The following is a 22,107-nucleotide window of genomic DNA, read 5'->3' as shown; positions in this document are numbered from 1 at the left end:
ATCCTAAGTTGCGTGACTGGAAGTCACACCGACTATGTGGCCGAGTGGAAGTCTGGTTCAGCTCGCAAACAAAACGAAAAAAAAACCGATTGTAGAGCAAGAACCGCGCTCGGCCCATGGCCGCGCGGTTAATAACAAAAATAATGGACCGAGGATGGTCCCTTGAGGGACGCCGCATGTCAATGAGTAGCTTGTTGGATAACGACCCGTTCACAGAGCATTTTTTGTGCGGTTTTCTATGACTGAAAACCATTTGAAAGATTTGCCATGTATACCATAATAGTTTAGTTTCGATAGAAGGATCTGATGATCAACAGTGTCAAAAGCTTTTTTCAAATCTAGAAAAATGACTCCGTTATCAATATTATATGCCCAAGAATCTGTCGCTTCCAACAAAGCTGTTACAGTTGAATGATTAGCACGAAACCCTGATTGATTTTGACATAGAATATCGTGCTCTTCAAAATAGGCATATAACTGTTCATAAACTATCCTTTCAAACACCATCGCCACTATTGGAATCACCGATATTGGGCGGTAATTGTTAACATCACCGCGGTCACCCTGTTTATAAAGAGGGGTAACCCTTGCATATTTCCAGTCATCTGGGAACGTCCCTTGGCTAATAGATTGGTTGAAAATATCATATATCGGCACACAAATAAGGTCAGCACATTCCCTGACAAACCTAGCAGATATTTGTCAAGCCCCGTTGCCTTTGACTTGTCTACTTTATTTAAAAGTGAAAATACTTTATTTGGATTGGTGGGTTGGAGCTTAAACCTTTTATCTGTAACGGTAAGATATCTTTGATAGCTACCACTATCACAATTTATCTCACTGGCAAGTTTTGGACCAATGTTAGCCGAGTGGTTATTGAATTTATTTGATAGCCCCAACGGATTAGTTATCGTTAATCCGTTCACTTTTAGTGATGCCGCTGACGTTTTCCCAGATTTTCGAGAAGTTAGCTTGTTTATAGTCTGCTAGGTCTTTCGGGAGTCGCTGGTGTGCTTATTAAAACTATTTTGGTAATAAGCGTACTGATTTGCTTATTGACTAGATTTCTTTGTTTCTTAAATAATGCCCAATCGTTAGGATCATTTGTCTTGCTAGCTTTGATTTTTAGTGTCTCTATTATGCATAAAGTCTTTCAATTCAGAGGTAATCCACTCAGAACTCCGTGAACGAACGCGCATCGTTTTCAGTGGGGCATGTTTGTCAGCGATAGCCAGTAATGTACATTTCCATTGCTGCCACATCACGTTTGGGTTGGAAGACTCGTATACATTATCCCAACATTGAGATAGAATATCGTAACGGAAATTTTGGCGATCGAAATTTCGGAAATTTCTATATGTAATAGAATTATGTCCATTAGAAATCCCGTTCAGGGTAAGTTTTCTATATACATATACCATGCTATGATCACTTATCCCGATATGACAAACTCCCGAACAAGCAATCTTGTCCGAGCAGTTGGTATAAATTAAATCAATTAGAGTTGATGGGGTGGATGTTATCCTCGTCGGTTCAGAGATGAGCTGCTCGAGTCCGTAGACATCAGCAATGCTCCTGAATTTGGATGTGTCATTGTCATATCGAGTAGTGATCATGTCATAGTTCATGTCTCCCAGTACAGCAAATTCTACATTTTCACTATCCAATTTCCCAATTAGGGATTCAAATGGTGAAAAAATGGCAATGGGAGAGTCAGGTGGTCTGTACCAAGTAACAATCACAAAAGATTTTGAATTTGGCTTATGGATTTTCAATCAAAGATTTTCTAATGCATCCATATGTAGGTCATTTCGTACTGTAAAGTTGATTGAATTTTTTACATAGAAGCATATCCCTCCGCCGCATTTTGTAAGTCTATCGCGGCGAATTATTTCGTATCCCGGAATATGAACTTCATGATCTCGAATACTCTCGTTCAGTTTCGTTTCATTTATGCAAACAATATCGACATCATTGTTTGCTAATAGGATTCTTAATTCGTCTATATGTCATCAAATGAAGCTATGATCTTCGCAGTTATGAGAGCAATTTTTGCAATTGCGTAGAGAAGCCTGAAAAATTCAGGATTTCAACGGGGTTTGAACCCGTGACCTCGCGATACCGGTGCGACGCTCTAACCAACTGAGCTATGAAGCCACTGACGTTGGGAGCTGGTCATTTGTGGGTTCTAATGGTCCCGTGAGGAATGAATCAATGATGAAATGGTATATGAAATGAATCATATATGATTTAGTCCCAATGTGTTGAGCGAAGATTCCAGATTAGGTTTGAGATAGTGATTCATGGCCTTTGTCGTTGCGCCCGAGAAAGGCTTGACTATAACCCTATGGCCGACTGCTTTTCCCAGGTCTTTTCCAGGTATTCTTGAGATCAACGAATCTCCTATGAGCAGGGTTAAGCGCTCTTTTGGTTGTTTTTTGGGTTCGGATTCTTTTCCTGTCAGGGTGTTATTAGGACCTCCTTTGTCTTTCGATTTCTTTCTTTTGTTCCTTGATTTCACAATGAAGCCTTGTTCTTTGTTGGCGCAAGGTGTTGACTCATACGGAAACCTGTAGGGGACATGCGAGATAATCCCGGGTGGAGAAAAAAACTGTAAATGCGAGATAACAAAGTAGAAAATGCGAGATAGAAAATGCGAGATAAAAAACTAGAAAATGCGGGATAGAAAATGTGATAACAAACTAGAAAAATGCGAGATAAACAAATTTTAAAGGTTTTCTTTAAATTTAGAACCTGGAAATCGAGGACTGGGGAACAGGGAATCCCTACAATAGAAATTTTGAAAACGAGGAATGTCGAATTGAGAATAAAGGAGCCCAGTGGAAATTTTATGAAAGGTGTGACAATTATTTTCAGTATAAAGTTTTAATAGCAGCTTATATGTGCAATAAACAGATCATGAGCATCAAACCTTCCAAATGCGTACTTCGTGACCTAGGACATTAAAATTCACGCCTTAACCCACTGTCGCTTTTAAAACTGTGCAATAGTGCAGCCGGTAAGCAAGATGGAGAAATACCTTTGCAGTCGGCTTGCCTCATCTGTCGACTTTTCCCCGGCCTATTTGCTGCCTTAGAGCCTGCTTTAGGGTAGTAACAGTGAAAACCTTAAAGGTAAATTTGTCCTCGAAAAAAAACTTGTCTTTAAGGTTAAAACAAATTCAGTGGAAACTGACATTTTACTGATTTGTGATGTGATCGCAATTATTTATCTTTTGCGACAGCGTTCTCTGTTTTGCGATGGTGATCACGATCCATAAGCAGTTTGATAGGTAGAGAAGATTGCTGAATCGGCAGTCAAAGCATACAAACGCCTGCGCGGGAAAACGAAATGATATTGTTTTTTGTGTCTGTGGTAAACCCTTATTGTTTTCATGGGCATACCGGTTAAAAGTATTAAGCTCCAAGGACTGAATAATATTGACTTTTTCGTTAATCAGACTACCTTCATGAAGTAGATCTAACAGGGAACGAAAACACTGATCAATATATAGTTCTTTTTGCCGGTTTGCGCATGCCTTGTGGTTTTGCATGGTGTTGTGGTGCGCGCGCTTTTGAGTTGCATATCTAAATTTGTAACTATCCCAGTAAATTGATGCCGCGGTCATTTGAAAGTAAGTTGAGCACAGGAGCTGGAATTCACAGTTAAGGTCCACAGAGTCCTATAGGCTTCGTGTCTGTAAGACCCTCAGTCAATTTACTATATTATCCCATGGTCCAAAACTATGGCATTCCGTGCCTCTAGACTTAAACTCAACCTGTAACGCGCACGGTTGTTAGAGAAGTAAATTATCGTTTGCTAGATCTAGTCAGGGGTATCTTCATCCTATAAGCCCCATGGCTTCTTAGAGGATTCCCTGTCGATGTTTATTTAAGAACATGTAGAAGTACTCTCGGATTATTGAAGTGCGTTGGACAGTCGCTTTTGAGGATACCAGCATCAGTGTACTTCTAGAGATGGTTTTAATAATCGCCGAAAACTATGACTCATGTCACAGGATTGAAATACTGTGCCCATGGCTAGACTCTAAATCATAAGTAAGTGCCATATTTTTTATTTACATTTAATAGCCCCCTGAGAGGAGATGTCGGGTTACTAGTAAAATACTAAACCCAGAAACATCGAAGAAAATAAAAGGAATCGAGTGACACAGGTATCGAGGATGACATGTTGATCATTGTCGAGTTCACTTCTTAATTCACAGGAAGTTAAAGCGCAAATTGCTGGAGTTATTAGCTTTACTTTTCGTGTGAATAAAGTACAGTAATATACATGAGAAAGACTTGCGTATCACCAAATTCAGCTTGTTATGACAGTGGTCAATACTAACTAACAACTTGATTTGGCGCTCTTCTCCACATTAAAAAAAAAACTTCGAGATGCACACACACTAAACGTTCACTGAAGTTCTTACCTGTCGAGCGAGACCTTCGAATTATACTTACGCCGTAAACGCTCTAATAAGGCCCCTCTCTTATGAGACGTCCGATAGCCTCAGTCTTGTTTAGACCTCTCTAATAAGCCCTCCTCCACTCCCCTTGAATTTTGTGCAATAAACATACGCGGCAAAATATGGTTTTAAAAGCTTATATTTCTCTTTAGCCGTACAGTGCTAACTTCAAACTTCGTATGCGCTACTTTTTGCGCTTTCTGGCCACGTTGTGATTTCAAGACTATTTCAGGACATTGATAACTGCTGTATACTCTATCCTAGATTTATTAAAGCTTGGTGATATAAACTAGAAGACTGGTATTTTGACTCTCGAGTTTTTACAAAGCCCCCTCGCTACGAGTCCCCGAGAAGGAAAAGGGAAAGGGGGTGGGTTAGGTTGGGGAAGGCTTACTAAAGCGTTTACGGTAAATCTGGGAGTAATCATTTATTATGAGGTTTGTTCGTTGGGCGAACTAAATAGACGAACCGAGATGCCATGAAGATGAAACATGTATTTAAAGAAAGTTGTACGAATGGACTCCGTATAGTCCGCATATGATGTATCAATACACGTACGACGTAATTCAAGATGGCGCTGACAAAAATGAAAAAAAAAACAATATACAGGATGCCCAAGATTAGAAATTTCGTTCCCCTAATGTCGAACGTAATTATCGTTATGTTACAAATTGCTATATAATTTCATAATCGCAAAACTGTTAGACAAGAATTTGAAAAAAAGTAAACACTTCTGCACCAAGCGAGACTAGGGGTTTAACAAACAATAAGGGTTTACTACAGACACAAAAAACAATATCATTTCAGATTTCAGACAGTCCAACTCCTCTTGTACTGATTTGGCGTTCTTGTTAAGTGCCGGAGTAGAAGCTTCTTCTTCATTCACCAGAATAACCGAGTCGTCATCAACCGGTAACCGGAATAGCTTCTTCAGTTCGGCTTTCATTGCTTTTGCTTCCGGACCTTGGACTTGAAGGGTGCCGGTACTGTTGAATAAAACCAACGTGATTGTCGTCGACTTCAAAGAACTAGACCTTTCAGAGGGACTCGCGGTTGCAGGAACTTCCAAATTCAGGGCTTTCAAACAAAATTCCTGAAGTTGTGTTAGGCTCCCTTTCCACTTAAATATAATTTGTTTGTCGTCCCAATGTAGGTATTGGTTTAAGGGAGATGAGGAAGGTTCGGTGCCAACAAATTCGACGGAATTCGCGGAGCCCTCAGATACACGTCTGCACGCCATCATAACTTGCTTGTCACCATTTCTCAAGTGGTATTGCATATATCCGCTGCTCTTTCTTCTTATAAAACCTTTTAATATATTAGTGTTACTTATATTAAAGATCGCACTTCTCTGGAAGACAACATTCAGCAGGCAGCAAAGGAAAAGGAAGAATGTTCAACTAACACCACTCAGGATGACGTAACCTTGCTTTCCACTGCTTCTGGGAATACCCCAACGCCTGAAAAAGCATTCTCAAATCAGGACGGAAAGAGAAACCTGGACGAGAAACTTGAATCAAAGGAAAAGATTCTCGGAAATGGAACACTGGACGGGAAAAAGGTCTTTCCAAACTTTAAAAGATGTAAGTTACATTTGAAATTAATTGTATGCATTTTTTTTGTTGCACTTTTAAAGAGAAATTTAAGCATTACTGAGGAGTAAAAATTCAAAGTGAGGCTATACTGAGAATATTTGTTTCCAGAGTAGAGAACTTACAAATTCAATGCACATATGATGCCGGGTTTGGTTAAGGAAAATGGGACAAAACTGAGGGCAAAGTAATGCTCCCACCATTTCACCGCAATTGCTTCCCAAGGATTGAGAATATAGATTCTCAGTAATGATTTACTGTCGATACCTTTACAGGTACTCCAAGATCTCGTGGAGTTGAAGGAAGTTTGGTTTCCTACGAGAAAGGCTGTGTTCTGGATGCTGAAGAAAACAGGGAAGTGGAGTTCAAGTCACTCGTCAACGCTTATCCCTCTTCCTTACCTTGGAAGATTATGGAAAAGGCAAAAAAGTTCATTTGTGCCTGTTTAAATGCTAACAGGAAAGGAATAATTTACTTCGGTGTTGGAGACAATCAAGAAGAAGGTTCAAAGTATCAACACGGAGAAATTCTTGGACTCGATGTGGACGCCCTTAAGGATGATATCAACAAAGCCCTTCAAAGCCTCCTAAATGATCACATTAAAAGCGATGCTGGACCTCTACAAAAGGGTGGAGAACAGAATTGTGTTGGTATTTACTATGTCCCCGTGACGGAGAATGGGTACAGATCCAATTTATACGTGGTTGAAATAGAAGTCATTCGAGATTGGGGATTCTGCAGAGATCACATCTATTACTCCAAATCGTGGACTGCGAAACGAGGAGGAGACAAAGACTTCGCTGGAAAGAAAGCTCTGAATGACTTTTACAAAGTCAAAGATGAATTTGACGAGGTAGCAATTCGCACTAATGGAGCATCTTGCTGCGTGAAACAAGTCGATGTGGACAGAGATGTGAAGAAACCACTTGAAGTGAAATACAAAGAATGGAGACAAAAGACAAAAAAAGGTTAGAGCAGTGGACGAATCATTCATACTTCGGTTGACCATTAATTCAAAGGGATGATTTCTGACGGTGTTTTGCATTATGTTTATCAAGGAACTTCGTTTTTTAAGTTCTAAGTCAGCCGGCTTAACACCCACTGATCGAAACCTATAATTTTTGCTCTTGGTTTTTCCAGGATCATTTATAGTGTTATCACGTGATTCACGATTCAAAAGTCCAGACTTTTTTGTTCTGTAAAAGTAGAAAATATTGTAGTCGAGAGTCGAGTATTAAAACAGCTGTACAGATTTGAGTGCTGAGAGTCAAAAAGTCAAGATTAAAGGGAATACTTACTTTTCACTAGTTCGCTTTTTTCACAAATCCCATAATACAGTTCAATGGATATCCAGTTCACTGAAGCATGATACAGTCCCAAGAGTCAATAACTTGTATTGTTTTTATGTAAAGACCCCCCAAAATTGCATTATGGGATGCATATATCTCTTTGGCTCACAATTGCCACCAACTTATGCAGAACAGAACTTGATGACACATTGAAGCACTAATATTTCATGGCTGTTTTTCTTTTCGTCGTTCGTAATATTTTCCTCTCTTTTTCAGGTGCCAGAGAAATACCTGATGGTAGGTTTTGACTAAAAAAACGTTTTTTAAAGGAGAAAAAAAGCTTTAAAACTTAATAACACTGATATTTTGATTGAACCGTGGGCTTCTTTGGTCGTAAATTTCGTCTTTTTACTTTGCATCCAAATGTCTTCGCTATTTGTATTTTGTTTTTAATATCATCACACCTACACGCTGCTGGCCGCATAAGTCAAATATATTGCTAAATGTATTTCTGTATTAGTTGGAATTTGAAATATTTTGCAATTAGCCAGTATCAAAAATACCATAATACTCTTTGGTTGTCCCGTAAGAGAAATATTGAATCAGCTTGTGTAATTTTGGTTGCAGAGCTTGGCTTGGAAGAAGCTGACGTTAGACGTTTAAGTATTGCTGTACGAAAAAGGTTATGTGAACTTAACCGAAAAGAATATGGCTATGTACTCGTGGCAAATAAGGTGCCGGCTCAATACAGAGGAACAGCACACCTGTCGTTTTTGCAAAACATCCCTTGCGTGGCTGTGTTTGACTTGTTCGATCCTTCGTCCAAACAAAATGGATTGCACTTTGCTTGCAACGAGATGACAGACGCACCAAGAGCGAACATTAGGACTCTCGATGATTTCAAGGATGTAATACCCGACAAAGATTCTTTTGTGTCAATTCGAGGGACAACTTGGATTTTGAGCAATGAAGACATGCAAAACGAAGGCTGGATAAAATGCTCCAAGGACAGTATGTGGCGCGCTCTTTCGGCCTACAAACAATGTTTCAATCCAGGACGACTTTTGTTTATTTTCCTACTTTTTAGTGAAACCGCAGTTGAAGAGATGGCAGACATCGTAGAATGCAGTTTCAGTATTTTGGGAAACGCGGCTGTTAGTTGTGTAACCATTTTGAGTGAAGATAAGTCAGCCGCAGAAGCAATCATCAATGCCTCAAAACCTTCACTTCGGAAAGAACTCGCCGGATGCTCCATAAGCAGCATTAAGTGGTCGCTTTTAAAGGAGATTGTCCGCGAAATGGTAGGACCATCCAAATTTGAAGAACGAGGAGCCACGACCGACCTTCCGTACTACAATGGGAACCTAAAGGAAGTTCCCATCAAAACTGTATTATCCTGGAATGATTTAGAGGTATACTGTCCAAATCCACCATTACCAACTTCTGCAGATGCCATTGCGAAGGAGAGAGATGCATTTTACAAGGGTGCCCAGGCGAGCCAAATGAATTTATATCACGAACACAGTATCCCTCGAAGTCTTGAAGAGAAGGTAAATACAAAGTTAGAGAAGGCACTAAATTCCCTATCGAAAGAAAGTATTGATGCTAACTACTATGTGAAGACTGTGACTGTCTCTTATGAACCAGGATCTGGTGCAACAACTTTGTGTCGCAGAATAATTTGGAATAAAAGGGAAGAGTACCGTTGTGCAGTGGTAAAGGCCATAACACAATCAACAGACTTCCAGATTGAGAAATTGCAAAACATAGGCTACGATGAAATGAATAAAATCTACTCACTTCCAGTACTTGTGCTTGTTGACAATTTTCCTGAGAGTGATGTACGCTTTTTGACAGAGCACATAACGAAAAGGCAGACGAAATGTGTGTTGCTCACTACTTTGCCCATTTCAAAGTCCGTTTCCAATTCCAAATTCGAGATTACACTTGGAAAGCTGGACGAGAAAGAAACAAGTCTAGTGAAGGATATCTTAATCACGATAACGGACGACAGTGGAAGAAGGCTTGAAGCTGAAAAGGTCTTGGAGAGAGAAAGGAGATTCATTTGGTTTGGATTAGAGCTTTTTGGCCGAGATTACTTGAAAATCAAGGAGAGGCTGCAGACTCACATTCGCAGCATTCTTACGACTTTGAGAAATGATTCACGAGGAGAGCCCCAAATGTTGCTTGACATGTGTTGCTTCCTAAACAGGTACAGCGATGGTTCTATTATCTTACCTAATGCACTTGTCTTGGACTTCCTTTTCGAAAGAAATTCTTTTGAACAGCAAAGCGTTCAAGACGTGCACGATATGTTTGGAGGAATTCTACTGGAGGAGCAAAACGAAAGCCATGGGTATTATGGGTGGAGACCGGCACATTCCCTTGTGAGTGAGGTGGTAACATCGAGAAGTTCTGCTGTTGACTCTGCCAGACTCTCTTTAGAGATCATCTGCAAGGGAAAGGCATACGTGGTAAAGTTTTTAAGTCACCAAGTTTTCAGAATGTTTCTGGAGCGAAAACGATTATCTGATCCAGTCTTTTTCGAGGAGCAAGCAGTAGATGACCGCGCAGGAGGATTTGATATAGAGAACGAGGTCTTTGGATTTCATGGCAAACGCACCAGGTATTCACCCGTTATTGTGGACATCTTGGATAAAGAGAGCAACGTCGAAGGAGCTCTAAGCGTTCTTCTCGAAATCTGTAAACAAGCAACGCAAACAGAAGACAAAGCGTACGCATGGCAGCAGTTAGCAAGATTCATGGGCTATGAGATGCGTGCCATGGATATGAAGAAACAAAATGATTTGCTCGAGCGACTGCACAGCGCCATGATGAAAGAAACAAGTGTCGAACTTCCCACGCCCGAGAGTGGAATCGATGCTGCTCACACTGCCGTTGATATTGCCGTGTCACTTCAGCCCAAATTTACTAACCACTACACAACCAAAGGTGTTCTTTATCTCCTCCAGCTTAGAGATCTGAAAACGCCCCAATCTCGATCTGTTTCAAAGGGAATCGAGATATGCCGCAAAGCCTTAAAAGTCTATGACAAAGCCCTCGAAGCTTCTCGTGGACCAAATCATTTCTCGATGAACGGGAAAATCCAGGCTATTATCTCACTTCTAGAAATTGTCAAGGATCTACCTTGCTTTCAGCCTGATGGAATAATGTTCATGGCTTATTTAAAGAAAGAAAAGGTCCCTCCTGAAATACAAGAAGTACTTTCTAATGAAGAGCAAGATTATGTTCAGAGTCTTAGTCGGACTACACTTGATATATTCAACGAGCTTTTTGGAAACATCAAGCTCAAGCAAACGACCACTTATGATGAGAATGAAATAAGAAGTCTTAACAACGCAAAGATAAGAGCTTCAAATCTTCGACGAAAGTTCTATGAAATCACTAAATTTGACAAAATGGAGCTGGCCAATGAAGAGTATTCAATGAGCCTTTTGTCGACCACCAGTCAAGATCTTACTCTTTATCAACAGAAAGTGCAAGACATACTTTTCATCCACGACGAAACACCCTATAGTACGTGGTCGAACCTCCCCAATTCTGACGTGGAACGTATTTACGAGATGCTAAAATTCCTTTGTTTAAGAGGCCTTGGGAGCCATAACGACATGCTGATTTGCTCCAAAGCCTGTCTCCACCTAAAAGATAAACCCTCTGTTCAAGACCTCGATGAACTTGTCTCTCTCTGGGTGAAGAAATTTCCAAATTCGGAATGGGCTCATCTCTTCTATTACATGATCCACTTCCCCGTTCCAAATGGAAGTCTTGCCCCATGCACTGCCAGCGCTAAAGAATCGATTAAAAGGTGCAGCAAAATTGTTCAAGAGAAGGCAGGATCAGGATTTAGAAAATCAGGTGCCGAGTACTTCCTGGGAAAAGGAAGGGGCTTGGACGCAATCATCAGTGGTCACGAGTTTCAGGGACTACAAACAAAATGGAAAACTAAAACAGACTTCTGGAGAGGCAGAGAGCCTACAGAGAGGCTAGAACGTGTAAAAGGCGAAAAAGACTTGGGCAGCAAAGGCATCATTTCTTACCAAGGAATTCAATTGCACTTCGATAACACACTGTATCCCAACGAAAGCAAAGACGACTTATGGTTCTATGTTGGGTTTACTTTTGCTGGCCCGTATGCTTATGATCCAGTGGACAACGATACCTACATGTCACTAACCAATGGCAATCATGCCACACGACGAAAGGTGCGATCATCGAAATTTTCAACCCCACCCCGAGGACTTCAGGAGAGGGCGTCAGCCCGAGAACATGAGGTGGACGGAACCACACGCAACACGAACCGCAGCTCTGAATTCTTGCAAAAGACACCTCGAGATCGCGACAAAGCTGAGAAAAATGATTTGTTTGTTATAGGCGGTCGTTTTGGGCCATTGTGTGAAAGTGCGGAGAAACCCTCGAAGGAGGAAAATAAACTAACTCGTTTTCCTCATCAACCGGAGAACAGGACTTCAAGAGACCGATTTGAGGAAAAGAGATCAGAACCCAAGCTCGGAAATGTGAAAACCATTGTAGGAACCCGTGGTAAAGAGAAAAGGCATTTCAATCTGACTTCTACAACGCCAGATGGAAAAGTGCATCATGGAGCTTACGTTAATGGAGCCAAGAAGTCAGTTGAGTGCAGAAAACACACCTCTTTGAAAGACGACCCCTTTACTGATTGGTGTAACTTTGCGCATAGCTGGAAAGGCGATACTCTTCAATTTGTGTGTACCAAGTGCACGGAAAGCAAATTATCCTCTTGTAAAGAGAAGGTCAAACACCAGGAGTTTATTTGGAATCTTGGTCCATACTACAACAGATATGGAGAATTTTGGAAACGAACATCTCCAAGACCAATTGGTAATACTGCTTCCTTTGATTCGGGAGGGTCTGCCTCATCAAGGGAGCGTACCCCACCCCCCATGAGAGAGAGGGCTATGTCTTGGGGAAGCCTTGACTGGTCAGAGGAGTTGCGAGATTCGGACTGGGGTTGATGTCTAAACTCTCCCTGCCGTAAAATTGTTGATAGCTTGTTACCACCCCGGAGACATCCTCCTCTTCACCGTGCTCAAGTGATTTAGGACATTTAAGAGAAGATTGTCATTCGGACGAGTCGTCATTGACGTTTTCAGTGGTAAATCACATTGTGAAACAAGGCTGTGTCAACTCTAACGCTAGTTGTTTATCCATCTGGTTGTGGTCTTAGAACTAATGACCATGAATCAGTAGGGCGGCCTATACAATTGGAAGAGAACTGATGGTTCTCTCCATCCAGCGAAGCTATATAAAGTAACCGCTATATGTGAGGGTTGGCATAACATGTCCAAAATATTGTTTTGAAAATTCACTGCTATTTTACATTTAACAGTTTTCATAGAATTCCGAGCCTTAGAACACAGTTAAATAAATAAGCAAACAGTATATTGTTTATATGCTATTTACAAGGTAATTTTTGTAAAATTTAAAAAGTATGCTATTATCAGGGTTAAAGATGACCGTCCGCATGCATCCATGCATATATATCTTATGTAATTCCCGTTGGGAAAAGTTTGGAAACATAAGAAATAACTTGTTTGTTCAGACTGGGGCGAAATTGTTGGATCATTAGCCCCTCGACGATCCTACGTTTATGGAATGTTTGTGCTGAAGAGAGAACGCGCCAAGTGAAAAATGTGATGGTTTTCACGCAGGTGTTTTGCAGGTTCGGAGGTGTGAGCAGGATTTGAATGCTCCGCAATTCGCACTGCTAAGTTTCTCACAGTCTCGCCAATGTAATCAACACCACATTGTTTATTACACCTAACATTCAACAGCGTCTAGGTCCCTCCAAAGGTATGCATTGGGATGAGAGTGTTGTACATGGCGAAAACAGATCGTTGCTGATAATTCACCATTGTTCTGTAAAGCACCGACGAGATACAACACATAGCTGGTCGATTCTCATTGTCTGCCCAGACATTGCAGCAGAACTGAAATAACTTCTGCATCAACCTGTATCACGAAAATCAGTCATGGATTCTTGTCAACGATTCAGCGTCGAAAGAATACAGGGTCTTTCCTTGACTTGGGATTTTGGTCTCACTATGACATCAAGTTTTCTACAAAATCCTGAGTTTCCTAAGGCAGCTTCTCCCTTACCGGCAATGCCGAACTGCAACATGCACGATGTGCTAAACAATTCAAGAAGCTCACCGGTAATCATATTCGACACTTTCGTCAACTCATGGGTATTAATTGCAAGCTATAGTGCGTGATGTTCTGGTTTGGTGGCGACAGCGTAGAAGCCGTCATAACGTTACATGGGAGATCGACGGGGAGGGGTAAGCGTCCTCGCCAGGCAGTCGTTGAGGGAGATTCACATCACATAGGAATCCAAAGTAAGTCCATGGGGTCGAAAGTTACGTTATGTGCGTTTGAACGGGTGTGCAAGAGGTTTGCTAAGCTGGAGAGAGCAAACTCTGGAAGGAAGAGGTTGGCGTGCTGAGGTACAGAAGTCTAAGGCCAAAGTGAGTCATAGAAGACGAGAAGCGTACGAGAGGCCCCAGCGCACAAAACACTCCTACATAGGCAAATGATTTCAATGTGGAACTTGCTGTCGAACGAATGGCAGACTCTCCGTGAATTCGAACAGCAGGGCCCGTAAATTCTAAACTATCCCACACAAGTCATCATCGTGTAAGAGAGAAAAGCAAACTCAATCGTCTATGAACTGAGCTACCGACGTGGAAAAATCTGGAAATTGACGCATTTTCTGGATGACAGCAAACACGTTACATTACATTTCTGCGCACTTTTGCACTGCAGGCCAATCACGCATTCTCGCAGTCCACTATCCATGGAGATCCATGAACAGTTCAATCTTTTGAGGACTCAGTGATGATTTGCTGCTGGTGTATATGTAGCGTTTGTAGATTTGACACAAGTTTTTAAATGTTAACTTTTAAACGGTCAACAAAAAAAGGCTAGCAGGTTGACCGGATTGGTCTCCATAAGGAGCCTGGTAAATTTAAAAATTCCTGAAAGCAAAGCAGTCATTTTTATGCGTGAGCCCCAGGGGCAATGTTTGTGTATACAAGCCCTCCCATGTACGGTGTGAATGTTTGGGATGGGGGATTGAGGATAGCAAAGATTTAAATAGCGAATATTGTGAGTACGTTCTCATTGTCTCCGAGGTAGTTGTTAACTAAGTTCGCAAAGCTCCGTAAGCTGTGCAAAAGCTTCATTTACTCTGCTGTTTCACTATAGGGATAAAATGCGTCAAAATATTCCAAAACAGAACAATTCCGATTCTGTGATAACTTTCAAGAATCGGGGGTGGAAGCGAAATAATTGGATCTCAGTTATTCATTATTCCTTTTATTTTTTTCAAAGTTTTTCATCAGTGAAAATTTTTTCGATATTCATTTTTCTGTATTCGTTATTCCTTAACGGAACCGTGAAATTCTTTATTTCGAATGTTCTAGCGCTAAATATTCCTTCTTCGTGTTCTCTTTTAAGCTGTTATTCAATATTCATTATTCCGCTTCCACCCCCGATCGAGAGGATTTGTGTTCAGACATGTGATATACTTCTGTTTTTTACATTAGTGTGTTTAATAAATTCATGCTTATCCCTACTAATGCATCAAATCAATCCACCCCGCTATTTTGGGTGACTGGCTTTCAAGCGGTGCTAGTTCAGGAATATGTTTCCACAACATTAAGCTTTCTGCTTCAGTTTTGGCAATTTTATGGTATCTTGCGCCCTGTCGTGAACTTTGATCTCGCACGTTGCTCGAGTACTTTAGGTCCCCGCAGACTGTAGATGTTCTATTCTCTTTTAAAGAAGTCAGTGTTCAGTAAATTGCGATAATTGTAAGTCTTTCAAAAAGGTCGTATTATATCCGGATGCCCTTTTGTGTATTATTTCTCGGTGCATTTTAAACTCGGAAAACTCCGTACTTAAGCTACCTTCAAAAGGCTAATTCTTTGAAGGATTAAGGTTGCATCCTCGGTTACCTGCAAAATTACTGAAATACTTGTAGCATTTTGGATTGCATTATATTTGAACTGATGAGTGAATCGATTAATTACATTTGTTAGTGTCATGTTGGTAGTTTTTTCAGTGTTAAATCTTGTGGATTTTTGTATATAATAATCTGGAAATTGCATTAATTACTGGTTCAGTGTTTACCCATTGGCAAGTATATGTTTATCATACCTCAGGGGTTAGGATGGCTTGGTAATTTCTTTGCGAAGTGTCACATGGCCGGATTGAGCAGCTGTAAGGTGGATTCAGGGGAGGGATCTGAGTTTTTCTTTAAGTCCGATACAAAGTTTTAGCCCTCGTATGCATTACCTTCGCAGTTCACAGGACAGTGCCTCTCCTTCCTGCAGCCTTGGGAGTTATGGAGGAGGTTTACAAGAAAGCGTACGACCATAGAAGGATCTTAGTTACAAGGGCCATTTGAAATGATGAAAAGAAATTTTGAATGTTATTTTTCCTTTTAGCAGGAACGGTCATCTTGCACCTTTTGTTTGGGATACCAGTGGTATCTCACACTATGTTATCGCGTTGTACCCGTAAATGTCAGTTTGTCCATTGACGATGATGAGTTGCAAACCTACAATAGGTCCAGGGTTGGAACCACCATTCTGAATAGCGATGTTTATGGTCACGTCTGCTATTGCCATTACTTTGCAAACCAGAGGATCATTGGTTGTTCAAAACACAGGGTTTTGTGTTCCAGTGGTTGGCAAATTTGAACATCCAAAGAGCTGTTTGTAACTGAACAGTGAGTATCGCTGAAAGAGAATTTCTATGCTTCAGTACAATTCTGCATTATATCTTACACTGTAAAAGTTCATGATCAATTCTGTCCTTACAGATCCCCTTCTTGATTCTTCCGTCGGACGTGCCTTCCCCTCTGGCTATCTGCACTATCTCCGTGAAATTCACATTAAAATGGTAAGAAATTCGGTACCCATTTGGCAAATACATACCTCTGCGGAAATGTCGGCCACATCAGACTTGATATTTAAACTTGGTCCGCAGGACGAGAAATGCCCGTCAGTGAAAACAACGAAAGGTTTAAATCGAGCTATTATTGCTCCTTTTTTCTTGTAGTTTGCACGCCTTGTATTAATGCAGAAAGAACCCAAATAACGATATATATTCTTTGTTTTGATTATTAGCAATGAAACATTAAAAAAGGAGTTCACCATACAGAAGGACCTTTTTGCAGGTTTTTGATTGTCTGTGACACAGGGCCTTTCAGCAGGTACCGGAAAGCGTTGTGTTTTTGGTCACTTGGGATTAGTCTTTATTTGGAGTTGCTTTGTTTTCTGTCTTTTGTATTTTTTGTTTCACGTAATTTCTGCTCCGGTACTTGCAGAAGCTGCCGTGACACACGGCTTTACCTGCTATGTTCTCTATACCAGCTCTAACAAGAACCCAAAGAAAGTTGCCATTTGATTTCCTCATTTTGCGGAAAATATGTTATTACTTGCCATTTGATTTCAGGTAACTTGACACCAATTTGAATGTTTTTACCTCTACCTCTGTTGAGGATCCCAAAAGGACATCGCATACCAATTTCCGGTAGGATTGAGCGACAACTTCCTCACCGGCGGTGAAAGGACCGGCTTATACTGACGGGTGCAGAAAAATGCAGGACAAGATAGCCGACGACGAAGATGTCATGACCTTCAACCCTTTTGGATCGAGATGTTACCTCATTTTCTGTTTGAGAGAAACTGTCATGAATTATGTATGTATCGTGAATAATCTGTCCGTGGTCATTCCAGTAACGCGAAAGTGTCAAAGGAAATCAAAGGAGGGTTGGGAGCGTGTTCGAGTATTGGTCTTTCCACTGGTCACGTCATCACCTCTTGTCACGGAATCAACTACGGTATAAAAAGAACTTCTTTTGAAAGAAACAATTTCTGCTTATTTAGAGGAAAATTGGCGAAACCAACTTTCAGTATCTCAACACATGATATCGTAAGGAATCCTGCGCGCCCTCGTGGTGATGATTTAAGTAAAGGCATCTTGTGCGCTCAGTGACGGAAATATGTGCTAAAATCAGGGTATATTTAACAAATAAATTCCATGTTTGCCGTGCGTCTGACATCACAGATGACGTCAAAATGTGGTAAGATCAAAGAAGTGGTACACGAGCGATATTCGAGTGGGTCACTGATGTTCTTACCACATTTTGACGTCTTCTGTGTTTATTACTGAAAAGACGCACGTCAACATGGAATCTATTTGTTTTCAGGATACAATGAAGAATTAAAGTTTATGATGACGTCAGCTATGGATCTGTCCTCTAATAGATCATAGTTGAGAACCAATAAAATGCATGCATTATTGAGCCAATTACATAAACCGGTTTTGAGGACTCCTATCTCCACAACGAACACAGCAAAATCTCCAGCAATATTTATTAATACCGTCATTTTGTACCTTGCGTTAAACTCACTAATAAAAATAACTTTCAAAATCTCAGTTCTACATTTGACAGTTCATGGATGTAAATAAATATGGGCACTATTTCAGTATTACCTCGATCATGTATAGTAATGCTCTGTTATCTTCACAGAAGACAATGTATTCTTAAGTTAAAACTTTCGAAACCTACACATTATATCTATGATTTGAAAGAGACCGTTTTGCATTTTCTTTGTTTTCTCATACCAAGCCTTATATTCACGCATTTTGTTGCCGAACCAAACTCGCGACATCATTGAAACCCAACTCCTACATCTACGGAGATACAAAGCAATTCATTTAAATAACTGCTGTACTTTTGCGATAAACAACCTCAGGAATTACCAAATAGGCTATTTTACAGTTGTTTGCTCCGCGACCTAGCCTGTGAATGGCTGCGAGGTTGCCGATGACCTTGTATTGCTACAGTCCCTACTGCTTTTATCATGTAAATAGTGTTGTTGTAATTCTAATTAGTCCATGTTTGAGAGAGTTTCAATCGAGTGTCGTAAAACCAAAACTAAAGTAATTACTTTGGCCAATCAAAAAGGACGGAGACAATCCAGTAAACCATTCAAAACTGGTAGTAATTACACGTAGCCGACATAAAGCGCGGGAAAATGTGCACGCGCAAGCCACGATTGGTTTTGGTTTCACTTCTGATTGGTTGAAAAAATGGCGCGAGAATTTTGAACCAATCACTGAGTAAAGTAAGGCAAAACCAAAGCAATTCGCTGATTACTTTCGACACTCATTTGAAAACCGCTCTAACATCACAAAAGCACGAAGGTTTGTATCAAAGCGGGGTCACCGGCAGCCTGGCTTCCATTCTCAACGCCAGGTAACTTAGCCACAACCGTAAAATGGTCTATTAAGAAACTTAATTTAACTGACAGTGGCTCAAACCACTTCAATGTACTGGGAGCCCATGAACGTACCATGTTCAAATAAAAGGAACCAAAAACATCAGCTTAAATATGTACTTTTTTGGGCTTTTGTTCCAATTTAAAGATAACGAAACCAAACTTTCATTGTATAAATAAAAAATTCAGTGACAGTCCATTCACAAAATAATTTGCATTTATCTAGTTCAGTTCATCTACAACATAATATATTTTACCAAGAAAATATTTTTTAACACAACCTAACCCAAAAAACAAAAAAAACCCCAAGTATTACGCCGGTGTGCCTGGCTGTACAACAGGATACTCTTATGCATCAGAAAAATCGGATTTAATTTTCGATTTATAAAAATAAATGACCAAATATATTCTCAAGTTGAGTATCTGATTGGTAGGGAAGCTGAACTTCGTTTTGGAATTTATCTGCTTTTCATATGTTAAGAAAACCCAGTGAGGTATTTCTTCTTTCCTTTCCTTGGAGCTCCGCTTCAAGGAGAGAAAAGAGAGACCCTGGCAGCGAGGTATCTCAAGCCTCACTGTCGATCAAAGGCCAGGTTACTAAGGATACAACTGATTATGTTTACTTAACTGGCATTAATATAATAGGAAACAATAGTTGCTTATCAAAATTTATATTTATAGCGTTTTTAATATTAATCTCTTTCTTATCTTAATATATTTCAATAGCCTCGAAACAGGAAGCGATGACTTGAGAGCGGCGCTCTGATATATATTTCGAGCTCCCTACCCGTGGCTATCGCATTTTACTCGAACGAAATTTTGTTATTCTTGGCAGGTAAATATTCCATTTTACAGTTGTTTGCTCAGCGACCTAGCCTATGAATGGCTGCGAGGCTGCCGGTGACCTTGTATTGATACAGGCCCCACTGCTTTTATCGTGTAAATTGTGTTGTTGTAATTCTAATTAGTCCGTATTAACATTACAAAAGCACGAAGGTTTGTATGAAAACAGGATTACCGGCAGCCTCGCTTCCATTCTTAGGCCAGGTAACTTAGCTACAACTGTCAAATGGTCTATTGCAAGAACAAAAAGACGTCCACGAAGATTCGTTTAAAGTGAATACTCACATCGTAACTGCGAATTTTCTGTTTTCCATTTCTCCTTTATCTCACTGTTACGGCCATTCTGCTTGAAGTTTCCTTTTTCAAATAGGGACCCATTAAGATCTGCGACCTCGACGTCGACGACAACGCCATAACACAATGAAATCATTCGTTCGAAGAGCATAAATAATCGTGCTGCACGTGCGCATGGATTTTAGCACAGAGTTTTGCGGTCCTCTGCATAACGACGACGTAAAATAACCAAATTTGAGGTTTTGACGAAACGTGAGCATGCAACAGAGAATCTTTCATTCTCTATTTTCAGTCTGAAACCTCTCGTACCAATTTATTTTTATGATACTTCGCTACATTGTACGACGTGAACGAGATGGAATAATCGCGAAAGACTTTTACTAGAGCAAAGTTATATTTTGAGGTGACGTTTTTGTCCACGTCGCCGATGTAGATCTTAAAGTCCCTATTTATATCTTAATTGTACCCATTAAGACGTAAACAATAGTTACCAATCTCGTGTTAAACTTGGATTTGTTAAACGAATATGAAGGAGACACATCTTATTTTAGCGAGTCTTGAGAATCTATATCAGTCGCTAAATTAAATAATGAAGTTTCTGCGTAAGGATCGTTTTAATTTGTTCAATCACCCTTTTGCTATGGCGTCTGCGAAGACTGATGCGGCTCTGAGGGCGGGCCTTCTTCGGGATGACTTCACAAGAGCGGCAAAGGCTCATCCGAGTTACTGTGTTCTGTTCTGGTGCATTACACTTAATTGTTCTATTCAGACCATCGTTTCCCGTTGGCACGACTTGACATCTGTCAAGCTCACGTTAGACCACCATTTTAAAGAATCATGGAAACCGGGATTGTCAGAAAAACTGCTGTCGACGTAATCGTTAACCTCTTCCAGTATCTCCTCGAAAAACTGACTGTAAATATCTGGTGGTGAAGTTGGAGGAAAGGAGATGTGAGAGTCCTTTTGATTGATTGTTTCTTTTACATCGGCAATAGTCTTTGCAGAAACGTTACTTTGATCCTCTCCGCATGCGCAGAACGAAAAACTTTCTAGACTCTTGAAAGATCCCGGGTCGATGACAAGCGGCCCTTCTTTTAATGAATACACATGCTCTTCAGTGTCATATTCCCTGCCGCTTAAATCGGTCCCTTTTTCCTTTCTGCATAACGTGGAATCACAGTTACAATCCCTACTCTCAACTGCCGAGTCACGTTCTAGGATCTCAAAAGAGTTTATTTTATCATCACTTCCGGCATACTGTCTATTGCCTTCGTTCTGACACGAAGAGGTTTCCTCTACGTATCCGCTGTCATCAGTATCTGCTTCCGAACACTGAGTCTTCCAAGAGAGCTGGCTCCCGGTTGAATTCCAAGAATACGTACTCAATCGTTTTTCGTCGAGATCTATGGTGGAAGAAGCTAAATCCTTGGAATTAAAATTCTCACTAACAATGCAAGAATCTGGTGGCTCCATCTCTTTAACAGTCTCTAATTTAGCACAACTGTTTATACGACTGTCGATTCTTATTTCAGATACTCTTGCGAGAGATGTGAAGCTTGGCTCTCTACTGCTGGAATAGCGCTCGTTTGCTACTGACAAATCTCGGAAGCTCCCTGCTTCGGGAACAATGGAAAATAATATGAAACTATTTGGGCGAGAGTCAAGATTTTCACTACCCAATAGCAAACGGCTTCCATCTATCTCCATATCGTGACCGAAGCTTTGCAAAGAGGGTTGACTTAATGTTTTGTGCATCTGATCTCCAAGGAAACTGTCATCCAGCTCAATAATTGCGTCTGATGTGACGCGGATTTCGGGAATCACAACTTTATGGGAAGCTCCAGTTGAGGGAAGAAGATTGGGAATAAGAAACATGATGCAGCTTCCACCAACAACCAGACCACTGGACAAGAAAAACACGATATCGTAGCTACCTGTGCTATCGTAGAGGAGACCTAAAAAACAAAAGAATTTTGAAGGAAATACTTACACAACCGACAAGGCCAGATAGCCTTAAGAAACCTCACAAGAGGGGCCAACGTTTCTTCCTTTCAACGGGTATCATGACCCGTACAATATGAGCACGACCTGTAAAATTGAAGGGGAAATGTTTGATTCATCCCAGCTTCAACAGACGAAAATGATAGGTTTTTGTGAAAAGGGAGCAAAATATAATTCTCGGACTATTTTTTGTGGCATTTCGGCAGTTGAGTTTTTCATTGTGAGTGTCTAAAAGTAATAACGAGATTGTTCTCCTAGTCTCTTAA

General features: G+C 40.5%; 2 protein-coding genes across 3 annotated transcripts in view; one reads left to right on the top strand and one right to left on the bottom strand.

Moving 5' to 3' along the window:
- Positions 1 to 12,789, top strand: part of LOC138021608 (sterile alpha motif domain-containing protein 9-like) — a 44,701-nt gene extending 31,912 nt beyond the window's left edge. Inside the window, exons 14-17 of the mRNA XM_068868513.1 lie at positions 5,812 to 6,054; positions 6,339 to 7,031; positions 7,629 to 7,649; positions 7,980 to 12,789. Of these exons, the coding sequence (XP_068724614.1) occupies positions 5,812 to 6,054; positions 6,339 to 7,031; positions 7,629 to 7,649; positions 7,980 to 12,364 (5,342 nt within the window). The 3' untranslated portion in view covers positions 12,365 to 12,789. The remainder of the gene's footprint in view (positions 1 to 5,811; positions 6,055 to 6,338; positions 7,032 to 7,628; positions 7,650 to 7,979) is intronic.
- Positions 12,790 to 17,783: 4,994 nt separating this feature from the next.
- LOC138021609 (monocarboxylate transporter 10-like) overlaps positions 17,784 to 22,107 on the bottom strand; it is a 19,091-nt gene continuing 14,767 nt past the window's right edge. For both annotated transcript variants that reach the window (XM_068868516.1, XM_068868514.1), the window contains one exon: positions 17,784 to 21,795. In XM_068868516.1, coding sequence (XP_068724617.1) covers positions 20,606 to 21,795 — 1,190 coding nt within the window. In that variant the 3' untranslated portion in view covers positions 17,784 to 20,605. The remainder of the gene's footprint in view (positions 21,796 to 22,107) is intronic.

This window comes from Montipora capricornis, chromosome 10, assembly GCF_036669925.1.
Source record: "Montipora capricornis isolate CH-2021 chromosome 10, ASM3666992v2, whole genome shotgun sequence".
Classification (NCBI taxonomy): Eukaryota; Metazoa; Cnidaria; class Anthozoa; order Scleractinia; family Acroporidae; genus Montipora; species Montipora capricornis.
The sequence above is the reverse complement of the archived record's forward strand: the minus strand, read 5'-3'. Positions and strand labels throughout refer to the sequence as shown.